Source organism: Myotis myotis, unplaced genomic scaffold (assembly GCF_014108235.1).
Source record: "Myotis myotis isolate mMyoMyo1 unplaced genomic scaffold, mMyoMyo1.p scaffold_m19_p_21, whole genome shotgun sequence".
NCBI lineage: Eukaryota > Metazoa > Chordata > Mammalia > Chiroptera > Vespertilionidae > Myotis > Myotis myotis.
Window position 1 is genome coordinate 14,483,914 of NW_023416326.1, and position 23,333 is coordinate 14,507,246.

Consider the following 23,333-nt stretch of genomic DNA (forward strand, 5'->3'; position numbering starts at 1 on the left):
TGTATTTGTTTCTCAAGCCGTCCTTTCACCCGGAAATATCTCTTGCTTTAGAGACATGGGTTTTCATGAGTCTGTCTTCATGGTTGCTTTTGTGGTATTGGAACTGCCAGAAACCTGAAAGCTAACTGAAATCTATGTTTCTCTAGTGCCAGGAAATGTGGGTCAGGATAGGTATGGGCTCCATCAATACTTAAGCGAGAGCAATTTATACACAACTACGCCAGTGATGCACAAGTGCACAAAGGTCAGGAGAGTCGCTCTGAAGAGCAGACAGCAGTCCTGATGGGCAACCATGTCTCATGTCACGAATGGCGGGGAAATCTGTGCCGTGCCATAGATTTTTCACTGGGAGTTTGTGGATGAAATGTGGTCACTGATCTCTATTGGGTGTAACGCAGGGTGTGCGGGACCTACTAATATGCCAGCTCATGAGAACCATATGCAGTGACATCCGTCATGTTGGCAGCTTGAAGTCGGCCATGATGGCAGGATTGACATCACAAAAATGAGCAAACACTGGCAATCAGGGCTCTCCCCAACACTCTGCAGCCGATTATTAAACGTTTGGTTGCAGTTTATGGAATTCTCATTTGAAGGCAAAAAAATGGTTGAATATTGACAATTTGATATGGTTCAAACTAGCACTGTGATAGCATACTATTAGTACAATGAGCTGATCAAAGACATGCAGGATCTTGAAAATCAATTGTTCCTTTGTAAAGTCCTAAGAGTAGAAAATAAGTATGGAATCAAACTTCAGGTTGAACTAAATATTCACAGAAAGGTGACTCTCTATTGCTCATGGGAGAGGGTTATGTGTATAGAATACATTTTAAGTTAGGTAAATATTTTCCTTTAAAAGCACCATGTTTCCACTGTGGGATCTGGAGAAACCACTCCTTTTCACTGTTGGTTTATAGGCTTGACAGCTAGCCTATTGCTGTTGACCTTGGCAGCTACCTGGAGCATGGAGGTGCAGCTGCAATGAGACATTGTGTTAGAAGTGTAAAGTGCTTATAGGAAACATCCCAGATACGACAACAGTTTAGGCAGGTATTTCTCAAAAAATATTGTTTTATGGTTCTGTTATAAATAAAGGCCTAAATAAAAGATTTAAGTTTTTAGAATCCAAGACTGTTTAAATTTAAAGGCGCCTTAGATTAATATGGTAACTGACAGGCCTCACCGGGGACCAGACCCTGGCGCTCTGGACACTCCATCCAGTGCCCTTTACACTGTGCAGCACTTTGTGTAGCTTCCAGGCCTCATTGCTCAACTCCGAGCACGTGGCCGCCTTTTCTGTAATCAGAACAACAAACGTGAGTGTCCCCTGAGGTGGTTTGTGAAACAGAAATGAAAGGATTGGGGTTGTGAGGTCTCATGTGATGTGACATATGTCAACTTTTTAATTGACAGTAAACAAAGTCATTCTTTTACGCATGTCATATCTTTTTAAGCCTCTGAAGTATTTTCCTCATTCTTTAGAGTTCTTACTTGTAAACTCTAATGAATCAGTGAAGTTTGCTTTGGCTGGAAATAGAATAGGAAGAATGAGTTTGTATAAAGACCAAAGAATGTCCTGTTTGCTTTGCTTGATATAAGTGACTTCAGCAGTGTGTTCTGTGCCTGCAGTCATTTCTCCTGAACTGGTAAATGTAGCTAAATAGTTCTCTTAGTTTGATATTACTAAAGGCTTTCAGCGTTTCAAGGTTGCGATTTCTTCCAAATTTGTCATTTCATCCGAATATTAACTTAATGTCTTGTTTTTTATTTTTAACAGATAGCAGAGTCCTATTTCCAGGAGGAGGACTGTATCCTTTTCTTAATTACAGGAAGGAATTCATAGAACTTTTAGAAAACTGTACATTTTAAAAACTTGAGTTTTACATACAAGAAAATGTATAGATATGTTATTTTTAGTAAGCTTTAATAGTTGCATGCACCCATGTAATCACCTCATAAAGCAAGCTGTGGGGACTCTCTGTCACTCCAGAAAATTCTCAATAAATGAGCCCTAATTTTTTTAAGTATATTTTTTATTAATTTCAGAGAGGAAGGAGAAAGAGATAAAGAAACATCAAGGATGAGAGAGAATCCTTGATCAGCTGCCTCCTACATGCCTCACACTGGTGATCGAGCCTGCAACCTGGGCATGTGCCCTGACTGGGAATCGAACCGTGACCTCCTGGTTCATAGGCCGACGCTCAATCACACCGGCCAGGCAGTTCTAATTTTACCAGAATCTAAGTATTTGTGTGTTTTGGGGGGTTGGGGGGGTGGGGGGAGGAGGAGAAGCACATTGCTGAAAAATATAATTTAAAAATCCATTGGATTTTCTTCCTTTTGAATTAAGCAGAGTTACAAGTCAACCAGTATTTATATAATAGAGCCTGGCAAGCATATTGCACATAGTAGATCTCGCAACTGTCCCACATACATCTGCAAAGGAAAGATTTCATTTTTCATTCATAATAAACAGAATAAACATTGTCAAGTGAGATTGTATGTTAAATTTTATATGGGAAAGATTCTTCCCTCAGTTTTCCAATTTCCCTTTTTAAAAACCACTCTTCTTTTTGGGGGATGGCCCAGTATGTACTCTCTGGAAAGGCTGTATCAGAAACATGTTTTCCCCATTCGTGCAGTTTTTCCTCCTAACCTGGTTGACTTCCACCACACCTCTGAGCAGATTGAGGGATAGGCAGTTGCCCCTGAACTCTACCAAGCCAGCTGGTAACACTGTCAGACAGTCACAGTTTACACAGAGTCCGTAGAAAATCCACTTGTGGCGGAAATGAAGCTAGAACACTTGTTTTTTTAACTAGAGTGGAGTATGGTGTAGTGCAGGGCTGACCAGCATCAACATCTCTGGGAGTTTCTTAGAAATGCAAGTTCACGGGCCTTAGAATCAGAACTGGCGATCAGACCCATGAATCTGTATTTCAGCAAACTTTTCAGATTATGTACAATTAAGTCAGAGGTTCTCAACCTGTGGGTCGCGACCCCTTTGGCGATCGAACGACCCTCTCACAGGGGTCACCTAAGACCATCCTGCATATCAGATATTTACGTGACGATTCATAACAGTAGCAACATTACAGTGATGAAGTAGCAACAAAAATAATATTATGGTTGGGTCACAACATGAGGAACTGTATTTAAAGGGCCAGAAGGTTGAGAACCACTGAGTTAAGTAAAAAAATCCGTAGACTGTAAGTCATGGGCAGGGGAAAGCTGACTGACTTGTCCCAGCTTCTCCCTGGCCTGGTTTATGACCCCTGGCATATTTTTAAGGCTACAAATACGAAGCAGACCTCTGAGTGATCTTGAGAAGGACACAAAGCTAGACAGCGTTCCTCGTCCTTCCCCTGGCTCGGCATCTAGGACATGGCCCAAAGGAAGGCAGACAGTTGGGCAGCTCACCACGACCTCATGTGATGCTAACTGTGTGATGCAGATGGAGATGGCAGAAGTTTATCAGAAAATCTGCAGAATTTCACATAATTATGAAAATTACTGTGGCAGGTTAGTTAAATTTTTACGGAAGATTCCTATGTTTGGCTCTGTCCTCGCTTAGGCAGGTAACCCTTTGGTTTTGTGAGAGAAAAGCATTCAGTGAGAAGTCAAGGGAAATCAGAAGCAGGTTGACAGGCGAGAGGGTAGCAGTTGCTGGACAGAAAGTAATTTAAGGAGAGGAAAGAGGGAAACAGATTCCAGGATTCCGTGGGAGTCCCGTTTCCAATTAAATTACATTTAATTGACGGCTAGCGATAGATTAGCAAACAGGCATTCCTGAGCATTAAAATTTCCTTTTAGCTTCTACTGTTTGCTGATAGAATGGAGCCCACGTAGCTATTGCATAATATGCTGCATTAAAATGTACCCACTTCAAAACCAAGAAACCTTACTTACGTTTAAACTAAAAAATATTTAGAGTCCTCTTATTTTTTTGATAAGCGTCAAGTTTCACACTTTATATAGGACATTATTCTTCAACTATGTGGCTAAGTGTAAATAGCGTGGATTTCTATTTTCCTCAAGTTTTCTCTTCAGATGAGAAAGCAATGAAATTCATCCAGCTTGAACGACTGTATCATGAACGATTGCTTGCCAATCTTTCTGCTATTCAAGAACAATGGGGTGAGTACAGACTAGCAGAACGTGGAATTATCAGCAGTTTAACAAGTTGCTATCTAAGGAGTTAACGCGTTTGACTGGGTTTTGTAAATCAGGAAAGAAATGTTTCTACAGTCACGTTACTGTTGCAGAGAGAGTAGCATTTTCACCACAAGCAATGCTATTGTGAGAAAATCTCTCTTTGTATTCTGTTCTTCATATCAGTGCCACGCAGGGAACTCCTGCCACCGTTTGCATTTCATCTGACCCCTTTGTATGTCCCACTGGCTCATTTAGTCTCCGAGATAGTATTGACTTACATTGAGAAGTAATCACTTAGCTGTTTCTAACGATATTAACTTATGGGTTTTTGGAGAAGACAGTTTTGCATGCTGATCTTTATAAGTGTGCCAGTTAACTATTTTCCCTCCTAAATATGATTTGTCATAGTCAGTGACTAACAAATATTTTAAAATTAGAAACAAAATGGAAAACTGTACAGCCACATGCAGCCACGTCTCCAAGGAATTCAGAAAAGGGATTTAATGGTGAAGATTTTGAACGGCTTTCCAAATTTTGCGCAACACATCCAGAGTAAGTATTTCAGCGTTTGGTTGGGATGGGCTTGGATTAGAGTATTGAAGAACCATTGTGGCATTGAATATTTGAAATACAAGATCCATTTCTGTATTTGTTTTGTTAATGCTTTCAACTGGAGAAATTAGACTGGGTAAAATAAAATGATTAGGTTTCTTTCTCAGCTTTTATCTGTTTCTTACACCAAGCACAGTGAAAGGTCAACTTTACAGAGGTTCAAAGTACTTTTTAATTAGAAAATTTTTTGTGTCCCCCTTTTTTTAACTAGAAATTTTTAAATATAACTTCTACTTTTTAATCTCTTATTGGTTAAGAGATTAGGCAATTCAGATGGAAAAATTGTGTATTAGGACTGTTGGCCAATATTTGTAAATTATAGTAAAAAACATTTTTTAAAGAGTAGTCTGTTAATGGAAACAAATACAATATTTAACCAAAATAATGCAGAAGGGAAATTACATTTACCAGATAATTTTTAATTGCTTGATTTTTATCGAAGAATTGGTTCTTTAAAAGCTCAATTACAGTAATAATAAAGCACTTACATATGTTTTTAATTCATATTTTAAGACTTAGAATTCAAAAGCTGAGGGGCATGGTCATGATTAAACTGGTGCAGAATGAGTCTAGATTCGGAAGTGATAACTTATTCAACTCTCATGGTGACAGTTTCCTTGTGTTGGTCACTTTGAACCTTTGAAACCAAATATTATGGGATTTTGCACTATAACCTAACTTCTTAGCCTGTTAAATATGTTACCTTTCAACTTCCCAGAGTTTTAAATTAATGGAATTTTTAAAAGCAAATCGGAGATTTGTTTCGAAATATTCAGTACAGACACTTTCCCTGTCCTTCGCATGGAACTAGTTTTTTTCCTGCGTCTCAGCATTTGTAGTTTATTTGGGAGGCTTCAGTAGTAATTGGTCTTGGAGGAGATGAACACGCTGTCGCCGCCTCTGCGTTGAGAGCCAGCGCTGCTGTCCGCAGCGGGAATGTTCGGTGCTAATGTCAGAACCCTGAGGAGCTGTAACTTTTTTACAGCATTTCAGTGACATTTGTTTGGAAGCATATTACCGCTGTCATTTTTGTTTAACTCTTTCTTTTCTCTCTTCTTTCCCTACAGTCCTCTTTTATCCAACTCTAAGGTAAGGGATTGTTTCTTTGGAAGTATTTAGAGGGGAAATGTTGTGTCATGCGTCTATAGTATGAACTCTTGTAGGAAATAAGCGTCTTTCACCTTTCCATGTTACTGCGATCGTTTCCCCAACTGTGTCTTTTTGTCTTGTTCTGTGTTTCACTGTAGACAGCAGCTGCGGAGACGGCCCTGGGGAGGGAGAGCTTTGCGCAGTCAGCGGTGTCGGAGGGTCCCCGGGGAACCGGAGCTGCAGCCGAGGAGCCGGGTATGTGTTGAAGGGAGAGGACCCAGAGCCGCTGCCCCTAACAGTGTTTTACAGGTGCTGCGTCCGAATTGCTGTTACATCTGAAATGCTGTGTTGACTTTTTTAAAAAATATATTTTATTGATTTTTTACAGAGAGGAAGGGAAAGGGATAAAGAGTTAGAAACATCGATGAGAGAGAAACATCGATCAGCTGCCTCCTGCACACTCCCTACTGGGTATGTGCCTGCAACTCAAGGTACATGCCCTTGACCGGAATCGAACCTGGGACCCTTGAGTCCGCATGCCGATGCTCTATCCACTGAGCCAAACCGGTTAGGGCTGTGTTGACTTTTCTTTTTGCACATACTTTTCCTAGACAAATAGCAAAGTAAGTTTTTTTTTATATTATGTAAGTCTATTTTTTAGATATCTAGTTGTAGAAATTATAAAATCTAAATTCTTGCCCTGACCGGTTTGGCTCAGTGGATAGAGCGTCCGCCTGCGGACTCAAGGGTCCCAGGTTCGATTCCGGTCAAGGGCATGTACCTTGGTTGCAGGCACATCCCCAGTAGGAGGTGTGCAGGAAGCAGCTAATCGATGTTTCTCTCTCATCGATATTTCTGACTCTCTATCCCTCTCTCTTCCTCTCTGTAAAAAATCAATAAAATATATTTTTTAAAAAAAAGGACTTGGTTTCCAAGGATTTAAAAAAAAAAAGAATTTTTTTTAAAATCTAAATTCTTATAAAAACATAGTTATTTCCATGTTTTCAGCACATGGCTGTCTGTGTCTAACACAGTATGACAAGATTGTACAAAAATGCTCTGAAATAGAATTGGTTTGGGTGTGTTCAGACATCCTTTTCTGTTTAAAAACCAACCGTTATTACATAGACTTAACCAAAAATTTGTCCTGTGTATCTAAGTATTTAAAAGTTATTGATAACTTACCCATAGCATTGATTTCCTTCCCTTTTACATTGACTAACATGGTGTACTTTAACTTGCATATATACTTCAGAAGCATTTGTGATATATTTTGTATCACTTTGTGACTTACGTCAAAAGTTTAAGATTTTTAGAAACTGTTTTTTACATTAGTAATGTATGTTCATCATAAAAAACTTTAGGAAATAAAGATAAATGAATACATTTTAGGGTGTTTATTTTTCCTGATGTATGCTTTTTAGTACTAATTTATATCCCTGGGATTTACTTTCCTGAGCCTGATATTAAACAGCAGCATCAGGTGTTTGGACTGAGTTGCCTGAGAGATAAAATGGTAATGATGCTGCCTGCAATTCAATTCTCCTTTTTCTTTTTATAAAGTCCTTTTTCGTCCCCTACATCTCACTTTATCTCTGTTATTTTTATGAGGCAAATTAAAGATAGTGCCTTAGGTCAATTCTGTTCTTGCCGTCTCTTCTGTTCTATTTTTATATTGGAAACCAGAGTAAAATGAGCCTCATAAAAATCTCAAAGAGGGAGGAAGTCGCAACATGGCCACCTGGTTGGGCATGGCCGTGTCTCCGTGTGGCGCACATGGGACTGCTCTCACGGCTGAGTAACTGAGTGTGGCACTGGGGACTGGTTGCATGCCCGGCACTAGCCGAGCACTTACAGCTTGGCCTCAGCTGTGAGATGTGTTCCCAACGGGAAAGCTGAGACACCACGTGGAAGGCACTTGCTTGATCCTTTGATTCACTCCTAGGACCTGGGCCCTCTGGTTTCTCACTAAAGGGCAGCGTGCTCTGCCAGGTCAGTGTCTGGGTTACAGAGACGCCACGGTGCACATCCCGGGTGTGGGCTAAATCCGCGGCAAGAAATCTGGCCAAGTCCGATGAAACAACGTCTTTTAAAGAGAAATGTCAGATCTCCCAGAATTAGTCTCCTCAGTTTGGCTATTCTGTGAATAAATACAAAGAACTGTAAGAATATGAGAAAAAGAAATGAGAAAATACTACTTTAAATGATTTGAATATGATACATTATTCTTGTTTTACTTCATATTCCTCGTTTCTAATAATGAAAGACATGTAATGCAATCTAGACTTTCCTCTTTCCTTTTCTTTCTCTCTGCATTCCTTCTTCTGTAATAGGTAACTTGCTGTTTTTTTGTGCGGTGGTTAAAGACTGTTTCTACAGCCAGTTTCTCTTCCCTTTTATGTTGACTAGCGTAGGGTTAAGAGTGTAGAACAGCACCAGGGCCACAGTAAGAAGTCAGCGTGTTCTCACTGCTCTCATACTCCTCTTCCTCCTCCACATGCTGTCACTGCCCCGATAGCAGTGTTCTGTCAGTGTTCTCCACGTAGCACTCATTGCCACTTTTCTAATTAATCTCCCATTATTAAGTCTTCAGGTAATTTGCATAGTATTTTATATTTTCAAAATACTTTTATGTATATTATTTCATCTGTTCCTCTTAACAATCAATATAAGGTCTGCTGAATCATTTGAAGAAATTCGAGGAAGTGAAGTGACTTATGCAAGAACAGAACTAATTAGAACCCAAAGCCAAAACAGTTTTCTGACCCTGTGGTCCATCATTTTTATTAACTTATATTTTTATTGATTTTTAGTCATATTTTATATGTAGAAATAATGTTACCTACATTATAAGAAAGGATAACAAAGTGAAGGCCTATGAACCTAATACCCAATAAAGGACTAAATTATTGTCAACCCTGAGGGTTGGGGGAAATCCTGAACTTCAGATTTATCATTCCCTTCCCATTTTTTTAATCAGCTTTATTGACATACAATTTCCATGCAGTAAATGTACCTGTTTTAAGTGTGTAATTTGATGAGTTTTGACAAATCTGTGCACTCATGTGACCACTACCCCAGGGACGATAAGAACAACATGTTTCCCTCTATAGCCAGTCCCCCCCACCTCCAGTGCCAGGCAGCCAGTACTTTTCTGTCATAGATGAGTTTTCCCTGTTTTGGAATGTAATATAAATAATATTGCTCAGCGTATGTTTTGGATAGTCACCCATATTATTGTATGCATCATTAGTTCATTTTCGTTGCTGAGCGGCATTTTTTTTCTTTTTTTACTATACCACAATTTGTTTATCCATTCACTTGTTGATAAACATTCGGATTCTTTCTAGTCTGGGGATGTTATGAATAAAACTGCTAGGATGTCACTCTGTGGATGTATGCTTTTTTTTCTCTGGGTAAATAATTGAGGCTGAGATTGCTGGGTCACAGGGAAGGTACCTGTTTAACTTTATAAGAAATTGCCAGGCAGTGTCTTAGTGTGGTTGTGCCATTTTGTACCCAACACGCATTATATGAGAATTTCAGCTGCTTCACCTCCTTGCTGACATTGAATGTTGTCAGTCTTTTATATTTCAGTCATTTTAGCAGATATGAAATTATGTCATTGTGGCTTTCACTTGCTTTCCCCTGATGACTGGGCATATACATTTTTAATTTTTAATTAACCTCTATAGAAGATATACTAATTTATACTATTATCAACATTTCGGACTTAGTTTAAGTATGTGTTTTACTCTCAAATATTTACTGTGAAAATTCTCTTTTTCAAGCCTGATACCACTCAGATGTTCATGCATAATGTTAATTAATGAGATCTTCAGAACATATAAGGCATAAGTGTTAATTCATAAATGCTTTAGGTCCCATACCATGAAATATTTGGAGGGGGGAGTCCCTAAAGAGAACATTGGGAATAGGCTATGAAAGAATAACTTAAAGGCATGTACAGAGCATGTGTAGGAACTTAGGCTAAGTCTGACTTCTCATTTTAGAGCTATCTCTTTAATTCATTGTTTATGAAGTGTCTGCTGTGCACTCAGCCCTTACTCCATTTTTATTCATCAGAGTAGGCTTTCTGTGTGTATGTCTGGTTTTAGTGAATGTGAAGTTAGTGCAGTGGGGTGGGGTAGCAAACTGAGCTCACTAGATTTTTGGGTTCAGAAGTGCCAATTAACAGAAATTCATGTTCATGTTAACAGAAGCATTAACAAGAATAAGTTTTATATTATAACATACAGAAAATATTTTGGGTCAAGCATGTGGATCAAACACATCCCCACCCCCACCCCTTTCCTGGAACACCATTAAAACATCAGACAGGGATTCTTAAAAGAGAAACCGCAGGACAAACTGGCAAGGACATAGCAGCAGATGTGACATCCAGGAAAACTGGGAAGCTGGAGAGTAGATGGATGGGTGACAGCTGGCTAAGCACCAGAGAAAGCTGTGGCTACAGAGAAAATGCTGGTTCCTGTCTGGAAAGGTTAGGATTGGGAGCACTGAGGACACCTCTGAAGTCAAGGATATAAGGCCCTAGAGTCTGGCTCAGTGGATAGGGTGCCGGCCTAGGGACTGAAGGGCCCCAGGTTCGATTCTGGCCAAGGGCACATGCCCGGGTTGTGGGCTCCATCCCCAGTAGAGGATGTACAGGAGGCAGCCAATCAAGGATTCTCTCTCATTGATGTTTCTCTGTCTCTCTCCCTCTCCCTTCTCTGAGATAAATAAAAATACATAAAAAATAAAGACAAGGACGTAGGGTTGGACTGAAAACAGGAGGTTGGGCTGAAAGGCGAGTCAAGAAGCGCTGAGACCTTGGTGTTCCCTCTGCGAAGCAGAGGCTGCAGGGCTACGTGTTGGAGAACATGACAGAGGAGTTGTGGGCTCAGGGGTCAGGCACAGCTCAAGGAAGGGCTATTACATAGAAAATGAGGATTTAATGAAAATCTTATAGACTGGGTGGTGAGTCCTGTAGCCTACTTTCTGCGTTTAGCATTTAAATATGTGGCAGCCAAATCTCTTTTTTCCCTCTCTGGGAAATGAGCTACTAGTCTGGGAGATAAAACCTCCAGAAACCACGGTAAGGGCCTCCCAATGAATGGCCCCCCCGCTTCGCCCCACATTGAGGCCGACTCCTGGGGAAGGCTCGCCTTGAACCACGGGGCTGCTTGTTGTCTCTTTAAGAAAACCTCAAATAGAAAAGATAGAGACAAAGTCAGGTAGACAAGCCAAGAGAAACTCAGAGGAAACAAAATGCGGAGAACAGACGAAAACTTTTTAAAAATGAATATTATCACAGAGATTAGAGGAAATATTGTATAAATGAAAGCAAAAAAAATGTTTTATTTTTTAATATTTTTTATTTATTTTAGAGAGAGAGGAAGGGAGAGGGAGAGATAGCAAAACATCCATCAGTTGCCTCCTGCACGCCCCTACTGGGAACCAAGCCCACAAGCCAGGCATGTGCCCTGACCTGGAATCCCACTGGTGACCTTTTGGTGCACAGGACGATGCTCAACCAACTGAGCCACCCGGCCAGGCAAAATGCTGTTTTGTTGTTGTTGTTTTAATTTTTATTGACTTCAGAGAGGGAAGGAGGGAGAGAGAGAAACATCAATAATGAGAGAGAATCATCGATCGGCTGCCTCCTGCACGCCCCAAACTGGGTATCAAGCCCACACCCTGGGCAGGTGCCCTTGACCAGAATCGAACCCAGGACCCTTCAGTCCGCAGGCCGATGCTCTATCCACTGAGCCAAACTGGCTGGGGAAAGATGCTGGTGTTTTTTTTTTTAAGAAGCATTCAGAGAATTAAACATCTATAGAAATGTAGAAGTATGATAGCCAATAGCCAATATCAAAAATTAATTAGAAGAATTAAAGGGTGAAATTGAGGCAGTGTCCCAAAAAGCTGATCCAAAAACAAAGAGATGACAGAAAAGGTTGAGGTGATCAGTCCATGGGGCCCAAGATCCTACTGCAGGCATTCGAAAGGGAGAATGGAAGGAGCAGGGACAGCCATCAAAGAAATAATGCAAGGGCATTTCCCAGAATTGAGGTCGTGAGTTTCGGATCGAAAGTCCTACCAATGCCTTAGCCCATGTGGCTCAGTGGATAGAGCATCAGCCTGCAGACCAAAGGGTCCCGGGTTCAATTCTGGTCCATGGCACATGCCCGAGTTGTGAGCTCGATCCCCATTAGGGGGCATGCAGGATGCAGCTGATCATTGATTTTCATTGATGTTTCTATCTCTCTCTCCCTCTCCTTTCTTCTTTGAAATCAACATATATATTTAAAAGTAAATAAATAAAAATGAAAAAGAAAGTCCCACCAAGTACCCAACACAAAGAACAAAAAACTTTGTGAAGTTTCAGGACAACCAGATGGAAAGAAAAAGAATCTAAATCCTCCAGGAAAAACATGTAGGTGAAAGGGGTTGGTATTCAGATGGTTAAGAAACGACATTCCTTCTGGGAGGCAGACACAGGGCAGCAGTGCCTTCCTTCAGAATCGGAGGGAAATATCTGACCAAGAAAACTTGACCCATGTTTTAGGGGCCAAGGAATAAAGGCTTTCAGATGTGAGGAATCCTAAAAAGGTTACCGGCCAGGGACCTTTTCCTAGGAAATGCTCCCCAGGAGGGAATAACGGAAGAGGAGACCTGGGATCCAGAAACCAAGGTGTCCAACATGGAGCCTCCGGGATTCCCAGGACCAGGGGTGTCAGGGCACCTGCGTGGCACTCCTGGGCGCAGCCCCAGGTCAGGCCTCAGGAGGAGGCTTGGAAACTGGGAGACTCCCTGTTGCCATGGTTGTACATGGGTCAGAGCTGAGAGAGACATAAGGAGAGATTTTTTTAATGAAGTCATGGGTCAGTCATCAACACCAAGGAAAGTCGAGTGGGAATGAGAAACACGCCTCGTGGTCCACAGTGCGGGTCAGTGCGCGCACCATGGACAAGGCCACGAAGGGGGACATCTGAACCCTGCGTTGCCCCGCGGGTGGAGGTGCAGTGGGCAGCGGGGGAGGAAGTATCTCCCCGCGGAGGGTGGCAGCATTGTTGTGTCGCACGTGATTCCCATGTCCGCTCTCTGCCCTCCCGTACCAAGTGTCTCGAATGTTAAAACAACTTGTTTTTCTTCGTCTTCAGAGCGCGGAACTTGCCCTGGCATGGAGCCAAGCGGAGAGAGCCAGCGGAGGGAGGAGACCCCGGGGAGCGGGCCGGGCTGCGGCCAGACGGCCAGGCGGGTGGCTCCGCCGCGCCCTCCGGCAGCTGCGGGCCAGGACCGCGCCGAGGAGGAGCCGCCGGGCAGCGCCGCCGCCGCCGCCGCCGCCCCGGAGCTCCCCGCCCCGGCCTCCCAGGCAGCCGGCACGCCCGGGCCGCTCGCCCCCGAGAGCGCAGGGGAGGATGGCCGCCGCCCGCAGCCGGCTCCCCTGGAGGCCCGCGGAGCTGAAGACCCCGCGGCGCCCCCCTCCAGCGAGGCAGTGACGGGGCCGGAGCAGGCACCCCCTGCACCTGGGGCTCACCCTGCACCTGGGGCTCACCCTGCACAGGCTCCCAGGAGGGACCTCCAGTTGCCACTGCCAGATGCTTCCGCAGACCCCCCTGCGCACCGGGAGCTGAAGGAGCCGCCGCCGCAGCCCGAGGGGCGTCTGGCCCCCGAGGGGCGGGGCGACCCGGACCCGGACCCGCGGGTCAGCCGGGAGGCGGAGGACTACCTGAGCAGCCTCCTGGCGGGGTGCCTGCGGGGCGCCGAGGACTCCCCCTCCGGCGAGGAGGACGACCCCGACCTCCTTCCGGACCTGTCCCCCGACGAGGCCTCCTACAGCCTCCAGGACGACCCGCCCTCCCCCTCCGACGGCAGCCTGTCGCTGGATGACCTGGCGAGAAGGATCGAGGTCGCGGAGGTGAGCGCTCGCCCGCCCCCGCCCGGGAGAGGGGAGATGGGAGTGGGTGTGCCGCGCTCTGCGGCCCCTTTGTAAGGCCCCCCCTGGGCTCGGCATGCGGGGGTCCGGGTGACGGAAACTGCTCCCTGCGAGGAGTGTCGCCTGTTTCCGTCGTGTTTGTGCTCCCGAAGGTACTCGCACGGGGCACCGCTGTTGTGCTCCTGCGGCTCATCCGCAGGCCGAGGAGGGTGGCGCAGAGATGAGTCACTTCGGTAGAAGGAGGTCTCGTTTTTCTTCTCCATCTCAGATGGAATAGAATGCACTCTCTGTTCCTTCCTCTTACTGATGTGACTTTAATTCTCTGAAACAGTGTAACAGGAAGGAAACGGTCTACATGCAGTGAGGCTAGGAGATGCTGGGTGGGCTTTTAAGCCTTACCTTGGATGCTGAGTGTTCTCTTTCGCACGGTATTGATTTACAAGGTCAGGGTTTGCACAAACGATACTTGTACTTGACAAAGACAATTATTATAAATAACGGAAAGTTTTAAACTTCCTCTAATCATTAATGAGTCTAATCGAAACCAAAAAGAAAAGAGGGGAAAAGGAAGAGGGGATGAGGATCAAGATGCCATTCTCCTTTTTTTATTTTAAAATTCAGGAAAAAGAGAAGATCTTCCTAAGGCTCTTCGTGTGGCAGGTGCTGGGGGGCAGTGGGGGGAGGTGCTGGGGCAATGGGAGAGGTGCTGGGGCAGTGGGGGGAGGTGCTGGGGCAATGGGGGGAGGTGCTGGGGCAATGGGAGAGGTGCTGGGGCAGTGGGGGGAGGTGCTGGGGCAATGGGAGAGGTGCTGGGGCAGTGGGGGGAGGTGCTGGGGCAATGGGAGAGATGCTGGGGCAGTGGGAGCAGGTGCTGGGGGCAGTGAGGGCTGTGGGAGGTGGGGGAGGTGCAGGGGGGAGAAATGCTGGGGGAAGTGGGGAGCAGATGTTGGGGGCAGTGGGAGCAATGGGGGAGGTGCTGGGGCAGTGGGGGCAGGTGCTGGGGAGCTGTGGGAGGAGGTGCTGGGGATATTGGGGGGGGGGGAGGGCGGAGCCAAACCGCCTAGGAAAGACAACTTTTAATCTGAAAGAAGGTTAAATATGTTCCCACCTTCCGTCTAAATTGACATTTACTTAGATATCTCAAATCTACCTGTTTCACAGACACAAAATAGGGGAAGACATAGCCTGAAACTTTCTGTTGGAGAGAAAGATGACAGCCCAGAGCTGCTGTTAGTTTTGTCTTAAAGAAGCCATCGAAATAGGGTATAGATCACTGGGGTCAGGGAAGTTAAGTGGCGTTAAGACTAGTCACCGTGAGATGCCCGAAGGTGGGGGGCTGGGACTAGCAGTAGAGTTCATGAAATCGTGTGGGTGCCTGTTCTGTGGATCTCAGACAAAGGAAGGTCTTAGGCACAGTCGTCCTGGCTGTCCTGCCCAGAAAGGCCCTTTCAAGGGGGCGGGGTCCGGCTCCCTGACAGCAGGAAAGGCGGTCCTCCAGTAACAGGGAGGGTTCGCCGGAGACAGTGGACCCGGGACTTAGGTGAGTGGCCACAGCGCCCCAGGTGTAACCCACAGACTGTGTCTCTTCCTCGTGCAGACGCCTCCTCTTGGCCTGTCTTCCTCAGCCGCCCTCTACCTGCCCTGGTTCACGGGTGCTCCTCTGGGTTGGCATTCTCTGGCCCAGCTCCTTTTCCTTTCCACTTTAACCTTCTGTTCATTTACATCTTTCCTGCCTCTTCCTGGGCTTGTGCAGCAGCTGCCTAAACTGGCCCATACTCCTGTCATCTTCTCCCCCAGTGGTCTTCTGTTAGCTCTGCATAAACCTGGGGTCTCCAGCTGATGCCCCCAGGGGCCAGGCAGGCAATAAACGTGAATGAAACGACTTAGTTGTAGCGTGAAAAGGAGAAGGTTCCCACGCCTTGTCTAGGGTATCCGGCTTCATAAAACACTGCAGGTGAAACAGCACCCCGCGGGTCCCGGTCTCGCACACACTGCCAGTTTAAACGGCTCTACACTATTGTTTGCCTTGTCAGTCTCTTCCCTCAGCACCTTTCCGCTGCAGGGTAAAGGCTGTCCTACACGGCTCGGTATTCAGACGTGGTCATCGGGCCCACTCTGCCTTCCCAGCATCTCCTCCTCCTGCTCCTCTGTTCTCAGCCCGGACTGGAGCCAGGTGGGCCTCCTCGCAGCCTCCCAGGTGCACCTGGCATGCTGTCACCTCTGACCTTTACCTCTGTGTCGCTCTGCTCTGGGATGTGAACTCCTTCCTTTCATACATTTAATTCCTCCCAACGCTCAAGATCTGGGTCGTGCCTTTTCAGCATTCAGAGGGCCAAGCGCAGTGCCGGCTCATGATCAGCTCTCAGTAAACGCCAACAGCTGCTATCATTCCCTGATCACTGAAGTCCCTAATGTTTATTCTCTTCACACTACGCCTCTGAACTTCAGACGAGGGAGTGGCTTCAGCACCATTCCTCCTAAAGTCCTAGCTGTAACCTTTTTTTTTTTTTTTTTTTTTTTTGAGTATATTTTATTGATTTTTTACGGAGAGGAAGGGAGAGGGATAGAGAGCTAGAAACATCGATGAGAGAGAAACATCGATCAGTTGCCTCCTGCACACTCCCTACTGGGGATGTGCCTGCAACCAAGGTACATGTCCCTGACCGGAATCGAACCTGGGACCCTTGAGTCCGCAGCCTGACGTTCTATCCACTGAGCCAAACCGGTTAGGGCTGTAACCTTTTCTTGTTGTTATAGGACACACATGCGCACGCGTGTGCATGCACACACACACACACACAGAGTCTGCACTAAATTGCAGAAGGGTAGGATCCTGTTGAATACTTTTTTGTGTGCTCAATAAAGCAGACTTTACAGACTAAATAGCAGCCACCTCTACACAGTAAGACTTTTTTTTTTTAATCTTTTACTGAGTTCACTTTGAAAAATAAATAACTTGAAGGGGAAAGCTATTTGTCTGTATGTAAATGGCCTATCTATGTATGTACTCATTTACTCAGCGTATTTATTGAGCACCTACCACCTCTGCCTCGTCCCCGTCCCCTTTGGTAACCGCCATACTGGTTTCTCCTTCAATGAGTTTTTGTTTGTTCTGTTCATTCCTTTGTTGCTTTCTGTGTATAACCCACAGATGAGCTAAATAATATGGTTCTTGGCCTTTTATGTCACAAAAGAAATACTGCCATCTGTGACAACATGGATGCATCTTGAGAGTGTGTATCATGCTGAGCAGTAGGTCAGACAGAATAAGCAAAGTTCTAATCGTCATTAAAAGTAAGAACTTCTCGCCGAAACCGGTTTGGCTCAGTGGATAGAGCGTCGGCCTGCGGACTGAGAGGTCCCAGGTTCGATTCCGGTCAAGGGCATGTACCTGGGTTGCAGGCACATCCCCAGTAGGAGATGTGCAGGAGGCAGCTGATCGATGTTTCTCTCTCATCGATGTTTCTAACTCTCTATCTCTCTCCCTTCCTCTCTGTAAAAAAATCAATAAAATATATTTTTTAAAAAAATAAAATAATAATAATTTTAAAAAAGTAAGCTCTTCTTCACATTAGGAAGACGGCAGGAGGTTTCATCTCGAGTTTGGTTCAAACTCTGCCAGTCGCTGCTGCAACAAGTTGAAGCGTGTCATCTGGGCTCTCTACGCTTGGCTTCTTCGCCTGCAGAGGGGGCTGCTAATGCTGTGTTAGTCACAAGGATTAAATGTGACATATTATGTAAATGTCTGTATATGACGTATAGTTTCACTAAATTATAGGTTAATTTTTATCTTTATTGATTTTACAGAGAAAGGGAGAGGGAGAGAGAGGGAGAAACATCAATGATGAGAGAGAATCATTGATCGGCTGCCTCCTGCACGCCTCACACTGGGGATAGAACCGGCAACCTGGGCATGTGCCCTTGACCGGAATCGAACCTAGGACCCTTCAGTCTGCAGGCCGACGCTCTATGCACTGAGCCAAACCAGCTAAGGCTACATACAGCCCATACCTAAAGGAGCAGGCAGAGGACTCACGGGTTCCTTCAGTGCAGAATAATAGTGGTAAACTTCACATGTGCTCCTGCAGTGAGATTACTGGCACTGAGGCTAATGTTCGTAATGGGCTGATATGACTTAGGAATGTTAATTCTCGAGTTAGTTGGAAGCCAAACATGTGTTCGTGTTCAAAATTTACCAGCCTTGAGGTGCTGGTCTGAGTAAAGCCTACCTCATTAAAAGGATATTAGTTGGCATCTACTTTCTTCAATTTTGTGAGGAGGCAGTTCTAACACCAAGATCTCTGAATGTTTACTTTGTCACAATAGGATTTACTGTACCCATAGAATTGCAAGATAATTTTGTTTTTACAACATTTTCATTCTTTATATGCTATTTAAGATGATCATTGGTGTTTGAGGGGAAGTGCAGAAGAACTATTTATTAGCAAATGTAGAGGATGAGGCCGGAAGGATGTGTTGTTATTGTTGAATTCTGCATTTATTCATAGAGTACCACCAGTGACAATTACATTAATTACAGCTTGCACATGCTTTTAGTTCAGAATGGAAGGAAGGGCTTGGTATATTTTGTTTGGGTGGCAAAGAAATTTGGTGATTCAAGTGGAAATCCAAATTTAGTTTATAAAGGTTTATTTTGTTGAAATTTAAAAATTCTTAACCTTTTATATCAACATTATGGTAAAAGGGGGCATAGAAATGTTTGTGGGTTTTTTTAGAGGAGTTTGGAGGAGACACATTTCCATGTGTCCTAAATCAACGGACATCCTGCTTACAGAAATGCTGGGCAGTCCTTTGAGTGACACCCCAAACTAATATTGAGACCTTGTTTTGGCCTCCTTGCTACCAGAGAATTAAGGAAAAACCTACCAAAGTCGTGTCTTAAACCGTGACTGCCTTGGTGTGGGAAGTAGGAATTTCTGTCCTTGGAGTAGGTTCTGAGACCTCGGCCTAAAACTCTTGCCAGAATAGCAAGGCCCACACCTACCTGTCTCCTACGAGTTTCCTCCTTGGCTTGCATCTCCCTGTTCTCCATCCATAGACTAAAGGGCCAGAGGGCAGTTAGAAATGACACAGAGAGAACCTGGAGAAGAGCCCTGAGCAACACCGAAAGCAGAAATGGAAAAGACCTCACTGTACTTCAGACAACAGGCTTTGGTGGGAAAGAAAATGTAGGTATCCGGCCGGTGTTGCTCAGTGGTTAGGCATCAGCCTATGAACCAGAAGGACACAGTTCGATTCCCAGTCAGGGCACATGCCCGGATTGAGGGCTTGATCCCCAGTGTGGGGCGTGCAGGAGGCAGCCGATCAATGATTCTCTCTCATCATTGATGTTTCTCTCTCTCTCCCTCTCCCTTCCTCTCGGACATCAATAAAAGTATATTTGAAAAATAAAAAGAAAATGTAGGGTGTATTAGATTTTTAATCAAGAATTAAGGGTTGGTGGGGGAGAGTGTCAAAATATTGGCCCATCCCACCCAACTGTCATTTCTCCTATTTGACCTCTTCCCTCTTTAAAAAAGTTCCAATGTTCATTGCCACCCATAGTGAATGAGGTGGGGCCACTTGGGCATGACATTCAGAGTCAGACGACCCAGAGGAGGCCCAGCAGGACCAAGCACTGCTGCACTGGGACTGGCCGGTCCGACTTGGAAGCACATCCTGTGTCTTTCCAGATGATTTCCACAGTCCTGCTCATTCTTTCGACATTCCTTCATTCATATTCACAGTGTCTTTTGCTTTATGGCGTGAATTTACGGATTCAAAGTTCCTATCACAAAGGACTACAGTTAGCCACTCCGGGCTCATCTCAGATTGTTTATTCTGAGTAATTAAGCAACTTGAAAACGCCTGTGGAATGTGCAGTCACTGCTGGTAAATGTACGGCTTTATTTTGTGGAGAAAATAGTCTATGAAAACCGCATTCTTTTTACATTGACTAAAAGCAGAAACGTCATCGGTAGTAGTGATGCACTCATTGAGTTAATTTCCGTTCTCCTTCTCTTGCTCTGAAGGAAGCCATTAGGACTTACTTCCCTCTCCGTTTCCGCGGGAGCTGGTCAAACCACTTTTCTGTGTTAATGGAAGGGGCTCTTAACGTTGCTTTCTAAAGCGAGATTGGAAAGGCTGCCTCTTGCATATTTGTACTTACCATGTTAATGTCACCAAAGTCCTTTAGTTTTCTCACAAAGACGTCATCTGAAATACATATTTCCTGTAAAAAGAATAAATTGCTAACATCGATTTTTTTTTTTTTTTGAGGTAATGGATTCTGTAGTCCCGTGTTCAGGAAAGCCCCGTAGAGGACTGTAATGAGTTATCTGGCCCTAAAAGCCTAGAGTTATAAAAAGAACTGATAGAATCTGTAATATGTATGCATAGCACATTATCGGGCTGGAACGGGAGCTCATATTAGTGTGTTATGCCATCAATCAGCTAAATGACATGACAAGCTTGCAGTCCTCACTCACAGGGATCTGATGCCAGCCAGCCGCTGACCTCTGCAGTGTTAGGCCCACAATGCCTACCTATGCCATCACCCACAGCTGCCCAGGCAGGTGGCTGGCAGGCTACCCTCGGTGAACCAGCCTGCTGTGTAGGGGACCTTGACAAGGCCTCCTGCTTCCCGGCCTGGCTCCACCAAGGATCTTTCCTCATCCTCCCTGTACTTCAGAGCCTTGTCACTCCTAAATGGCAAAGGTTTTGGTTTTTGTCTTTGTTCCCAAGTAGGGGGTGGGGGTTGGGTGGAGGCAGGAGAGAGGAATCCCAAGTGCAAACCAGAGGAAACAGGGAACGGGGCTGGTGGGAGATGCTAGACAGCAGCCTTTTTTGAAGGGTCAAATAGTAACTATTTTAGACTTTGGGTCTGTTGCAACTACTCAGTTCTGCCATGGTGGCCCAGAAGCAGCTGTAGGTGAACGGGCTGTGTCCCAATTGACTTTCATTGCATTCAAAGACGCGGAGGGCCTTTGGCCGACCGGCCATGGTTTGCCAGCCTGTGCACACTACCAAGTGACAAGCCCCGAGTAGCTGGCCCTGAGGGAGTCTGGAAGAGAATCCTTAGAATTCTCTGAGCATCGAGCATTCCTTAGCAAATGCGTCATTTCCCAGAGGAAAGGAGGGCAGCACTCATTGCGATGTTGAAAGTGGGTATCCAATACATCTTAGGTCTCACGTGTTTATTTCTTGGAAATTACCGACGAATGAAGAAAGCAGTGGTAGATGCTCAGCCTCTGTTATAAAGCAAAACCCGGCACCAATGACTAAGCAACGAGGGATCGTAAGTGACCATTTTCCAGGGTACTGAGCAGGGAGGGGGAGCTCCGAGGCCAGGGGAAGGGGCCTGGCCTGGCCTCAGCCCGCTGCCCCTGTGCTGCCTGGCCCGGAGCCAGTTCGCAGCTTCAGAGAAGCCGAGTCAGACATGCTTGGCCGTCATCGGCGTAGAACCGGACATATTCTGTTGGATTTTGACGATGAACTGTGATTTTAAATCCACAATGGAAATTCAGATGCCCATTGAATTGAATCAGCCTTGTTACCGTCACATGTAAAATGCCATGGATGTTTCCCACCCGGATTTAACAAGTGGTTCCTGTCACCCCTGCCAGGTTGCTCCTGCTGCGGGACTGGTCTCCATATTAAAGAAGAGGAACGACGCCGTGGGCGACCACCCTGCCCCGATGCAGCAGAAGCCGCCCAAGCGGAGGGTGCGGTTCCAGGAGATGGACGATAACCTGGACCAGGGTGGGTACCGCTCAGCCCTGTGCCTGACACGGGGGCCCTTCCCGTGTTTGCCGAGAGTGGGTCAGTGCCCGATGGAAGGTGACGGGATTTGTAAAAGGAAATGTGGGCGCAGATGTTTTAGCTTCCACAACAGCGGTTCTCAACCTGTGGGTCGCGACCCCTTTGGCGGTCGAACGACCCTTTCACAGGGGTCGCCTAAGACCTTCCTGCGTATCAGATATTTACATGACGATTCATAACAGTAGCAACATGACAGTGATAAGGTAGCAACGAAAATAATGTTATGGTTGGGTCACCACATGAGGAACTGTATGTAAAGGGCCAGAAGGTTGAGAACCGCTGTAGAAAGAAGCAGAGAACTGAGCTGTCGTCGGTTCTTAAAGATTCCTAGGCACTGTGCTTGCTCAAATCAGTGAACAGGTTGCAAAATTCAACTCCTGGCCTCCTGATCCCACAGGTAGTGCTTGGTGTTCAGAGCTCATTTCCATTTCCCTGTTTATGGTTTCGTTGGGTTTTAGTGAGTCTGCTATTTCTGTCCGCTTTTCAACAGCAGTTAATTGTCCTATCTCCTGTGTGTGGGAAACATTTATGGATTACAAGCTTATTCTCTTCGGTGATTTCTTGACTCCGTAGAAGGAAGTGTCTCAAGGGGCAGCAGTTTAACACTGTGCTATTGTTGGACTTTCCTCCTGGGCACCAGGTAGTTGCTAGGCTTTCCCTAAGGCAAACAAGAGTGAGTGGAAAGATAGCCAAAAACCTGTGTGTGCGCTTCTCCTGTTTATAAAATAACAGTGTGAACATGTAGATATACTTGCTAAGTATGGCATAAAGTGATGGAGGTTTCTAGATTTCTACAATTAGGAGCCTTGGAAATAATCTGTTCCCACCCCTCATTTTAGCTCTGCACCTTGCTCGTAACTCTCACTTTCTCCTCCAGATAAAATGCGTAATTCTTGTTTGCTCTCATGGGCCCTGAATGGTCCCGCTCCCAGAGGAACCCTGGGTTCAGACCTCACAGTCCCGTTTCACTTAGTGGCCCTCTCATCTTAGACCAGCAGCCACATGTGCCTGTGCACAGTGTTTCAACACATAGATAAAGCAAATACACGTTTATAGGTAAACTATTTATATGACTATGAAGGAAAATATGGAAAGATACATAAATTATTAACATAAATAAGGTGATGGCAGGGATTCATGCCAAAAGAAGAAAAGATGGTAAAAATACTGACCTGACACAACACACACACACAAGACTGATATGATCTGTATTTGTATAAAATGAATTTCCATATCTGCTATCTATATAAAACCCTAATATGCAAATCAACCAAATGGTGGAACAACCCATTGCTATGACATGCACTGACCACCAGGGGGCAGAGACTCAACACAGGAGCTACCCTGAGCCCACAGGCCCCGACCAGCAGCAGCAGCGGGGGGCAGGGCTAGCGAGCGGGCAGCACCAGGCCAGCCAAGGTGGGTGCCAGTGGGGGCCCCCTGGTCACCCCCCCAGTCACCCTGCAAATCAGCCCTGATCGCCAGCCAGGTCTAGGGACCCTACCTACCCTTGCACGAATTTTGTGCACCAGGCCTCTAGTATACATATAAACTATTAAATTTATTTAACTACTAAAATCTATTAAACTATAAATTTGTAAATCACAGAACAATATGATAACATAATCCTATTTATGTAAAAATCCTGAAACCCTCTGTGTTTGACTTGGAAGGATACACACCAAAATCACCAGTGTTTGCCTCTGGGACA

General features: G+C 45.1%; 1 protein-coding gene across 3 annotated transcripts in view; it reads left to right on the forward strand.

Annotated features, from left to right (window-relative positions):
* Positions 1-23,333, forward strand: part of CNST (consortin, connexin sorting protein) — a 73,911-nt gene that overhangs the window by 47,247 nt on the left and 3,331 nt on the right. For all 3 annotated transcript variants that reach the window (XM_036355115.1, XM_036355114.1, XM_036355113.1), the window contains 7 exons: positions 1,781-1,811; positions 4,054-4,140; positions 4,596-4,710; positions 5,838-5,859; positions 6,018-6,114; positions 13,026-13,783; positions 21,427-21,562. In XM_036355115.1, the coding sequence (XP_036211008.1) occupies positions 1,781-1,811; positions 4,054-4,140; positions 4,596-4,710; positions 5,838-5,859; positions 6,018-6,114; positions 13,026-13,783; positions 21,427-21,562 (1,246 nt within the window). The remainder of the gene's footprint in view (positions 1-1,780; positions 1,812-4,053; positions 4,141-4,595; positions 4,711-5,837; positions 5,860-6,017; positions 6,115-13,025; positions 13,784-21,426; positions 21,563-23,333) is intronic.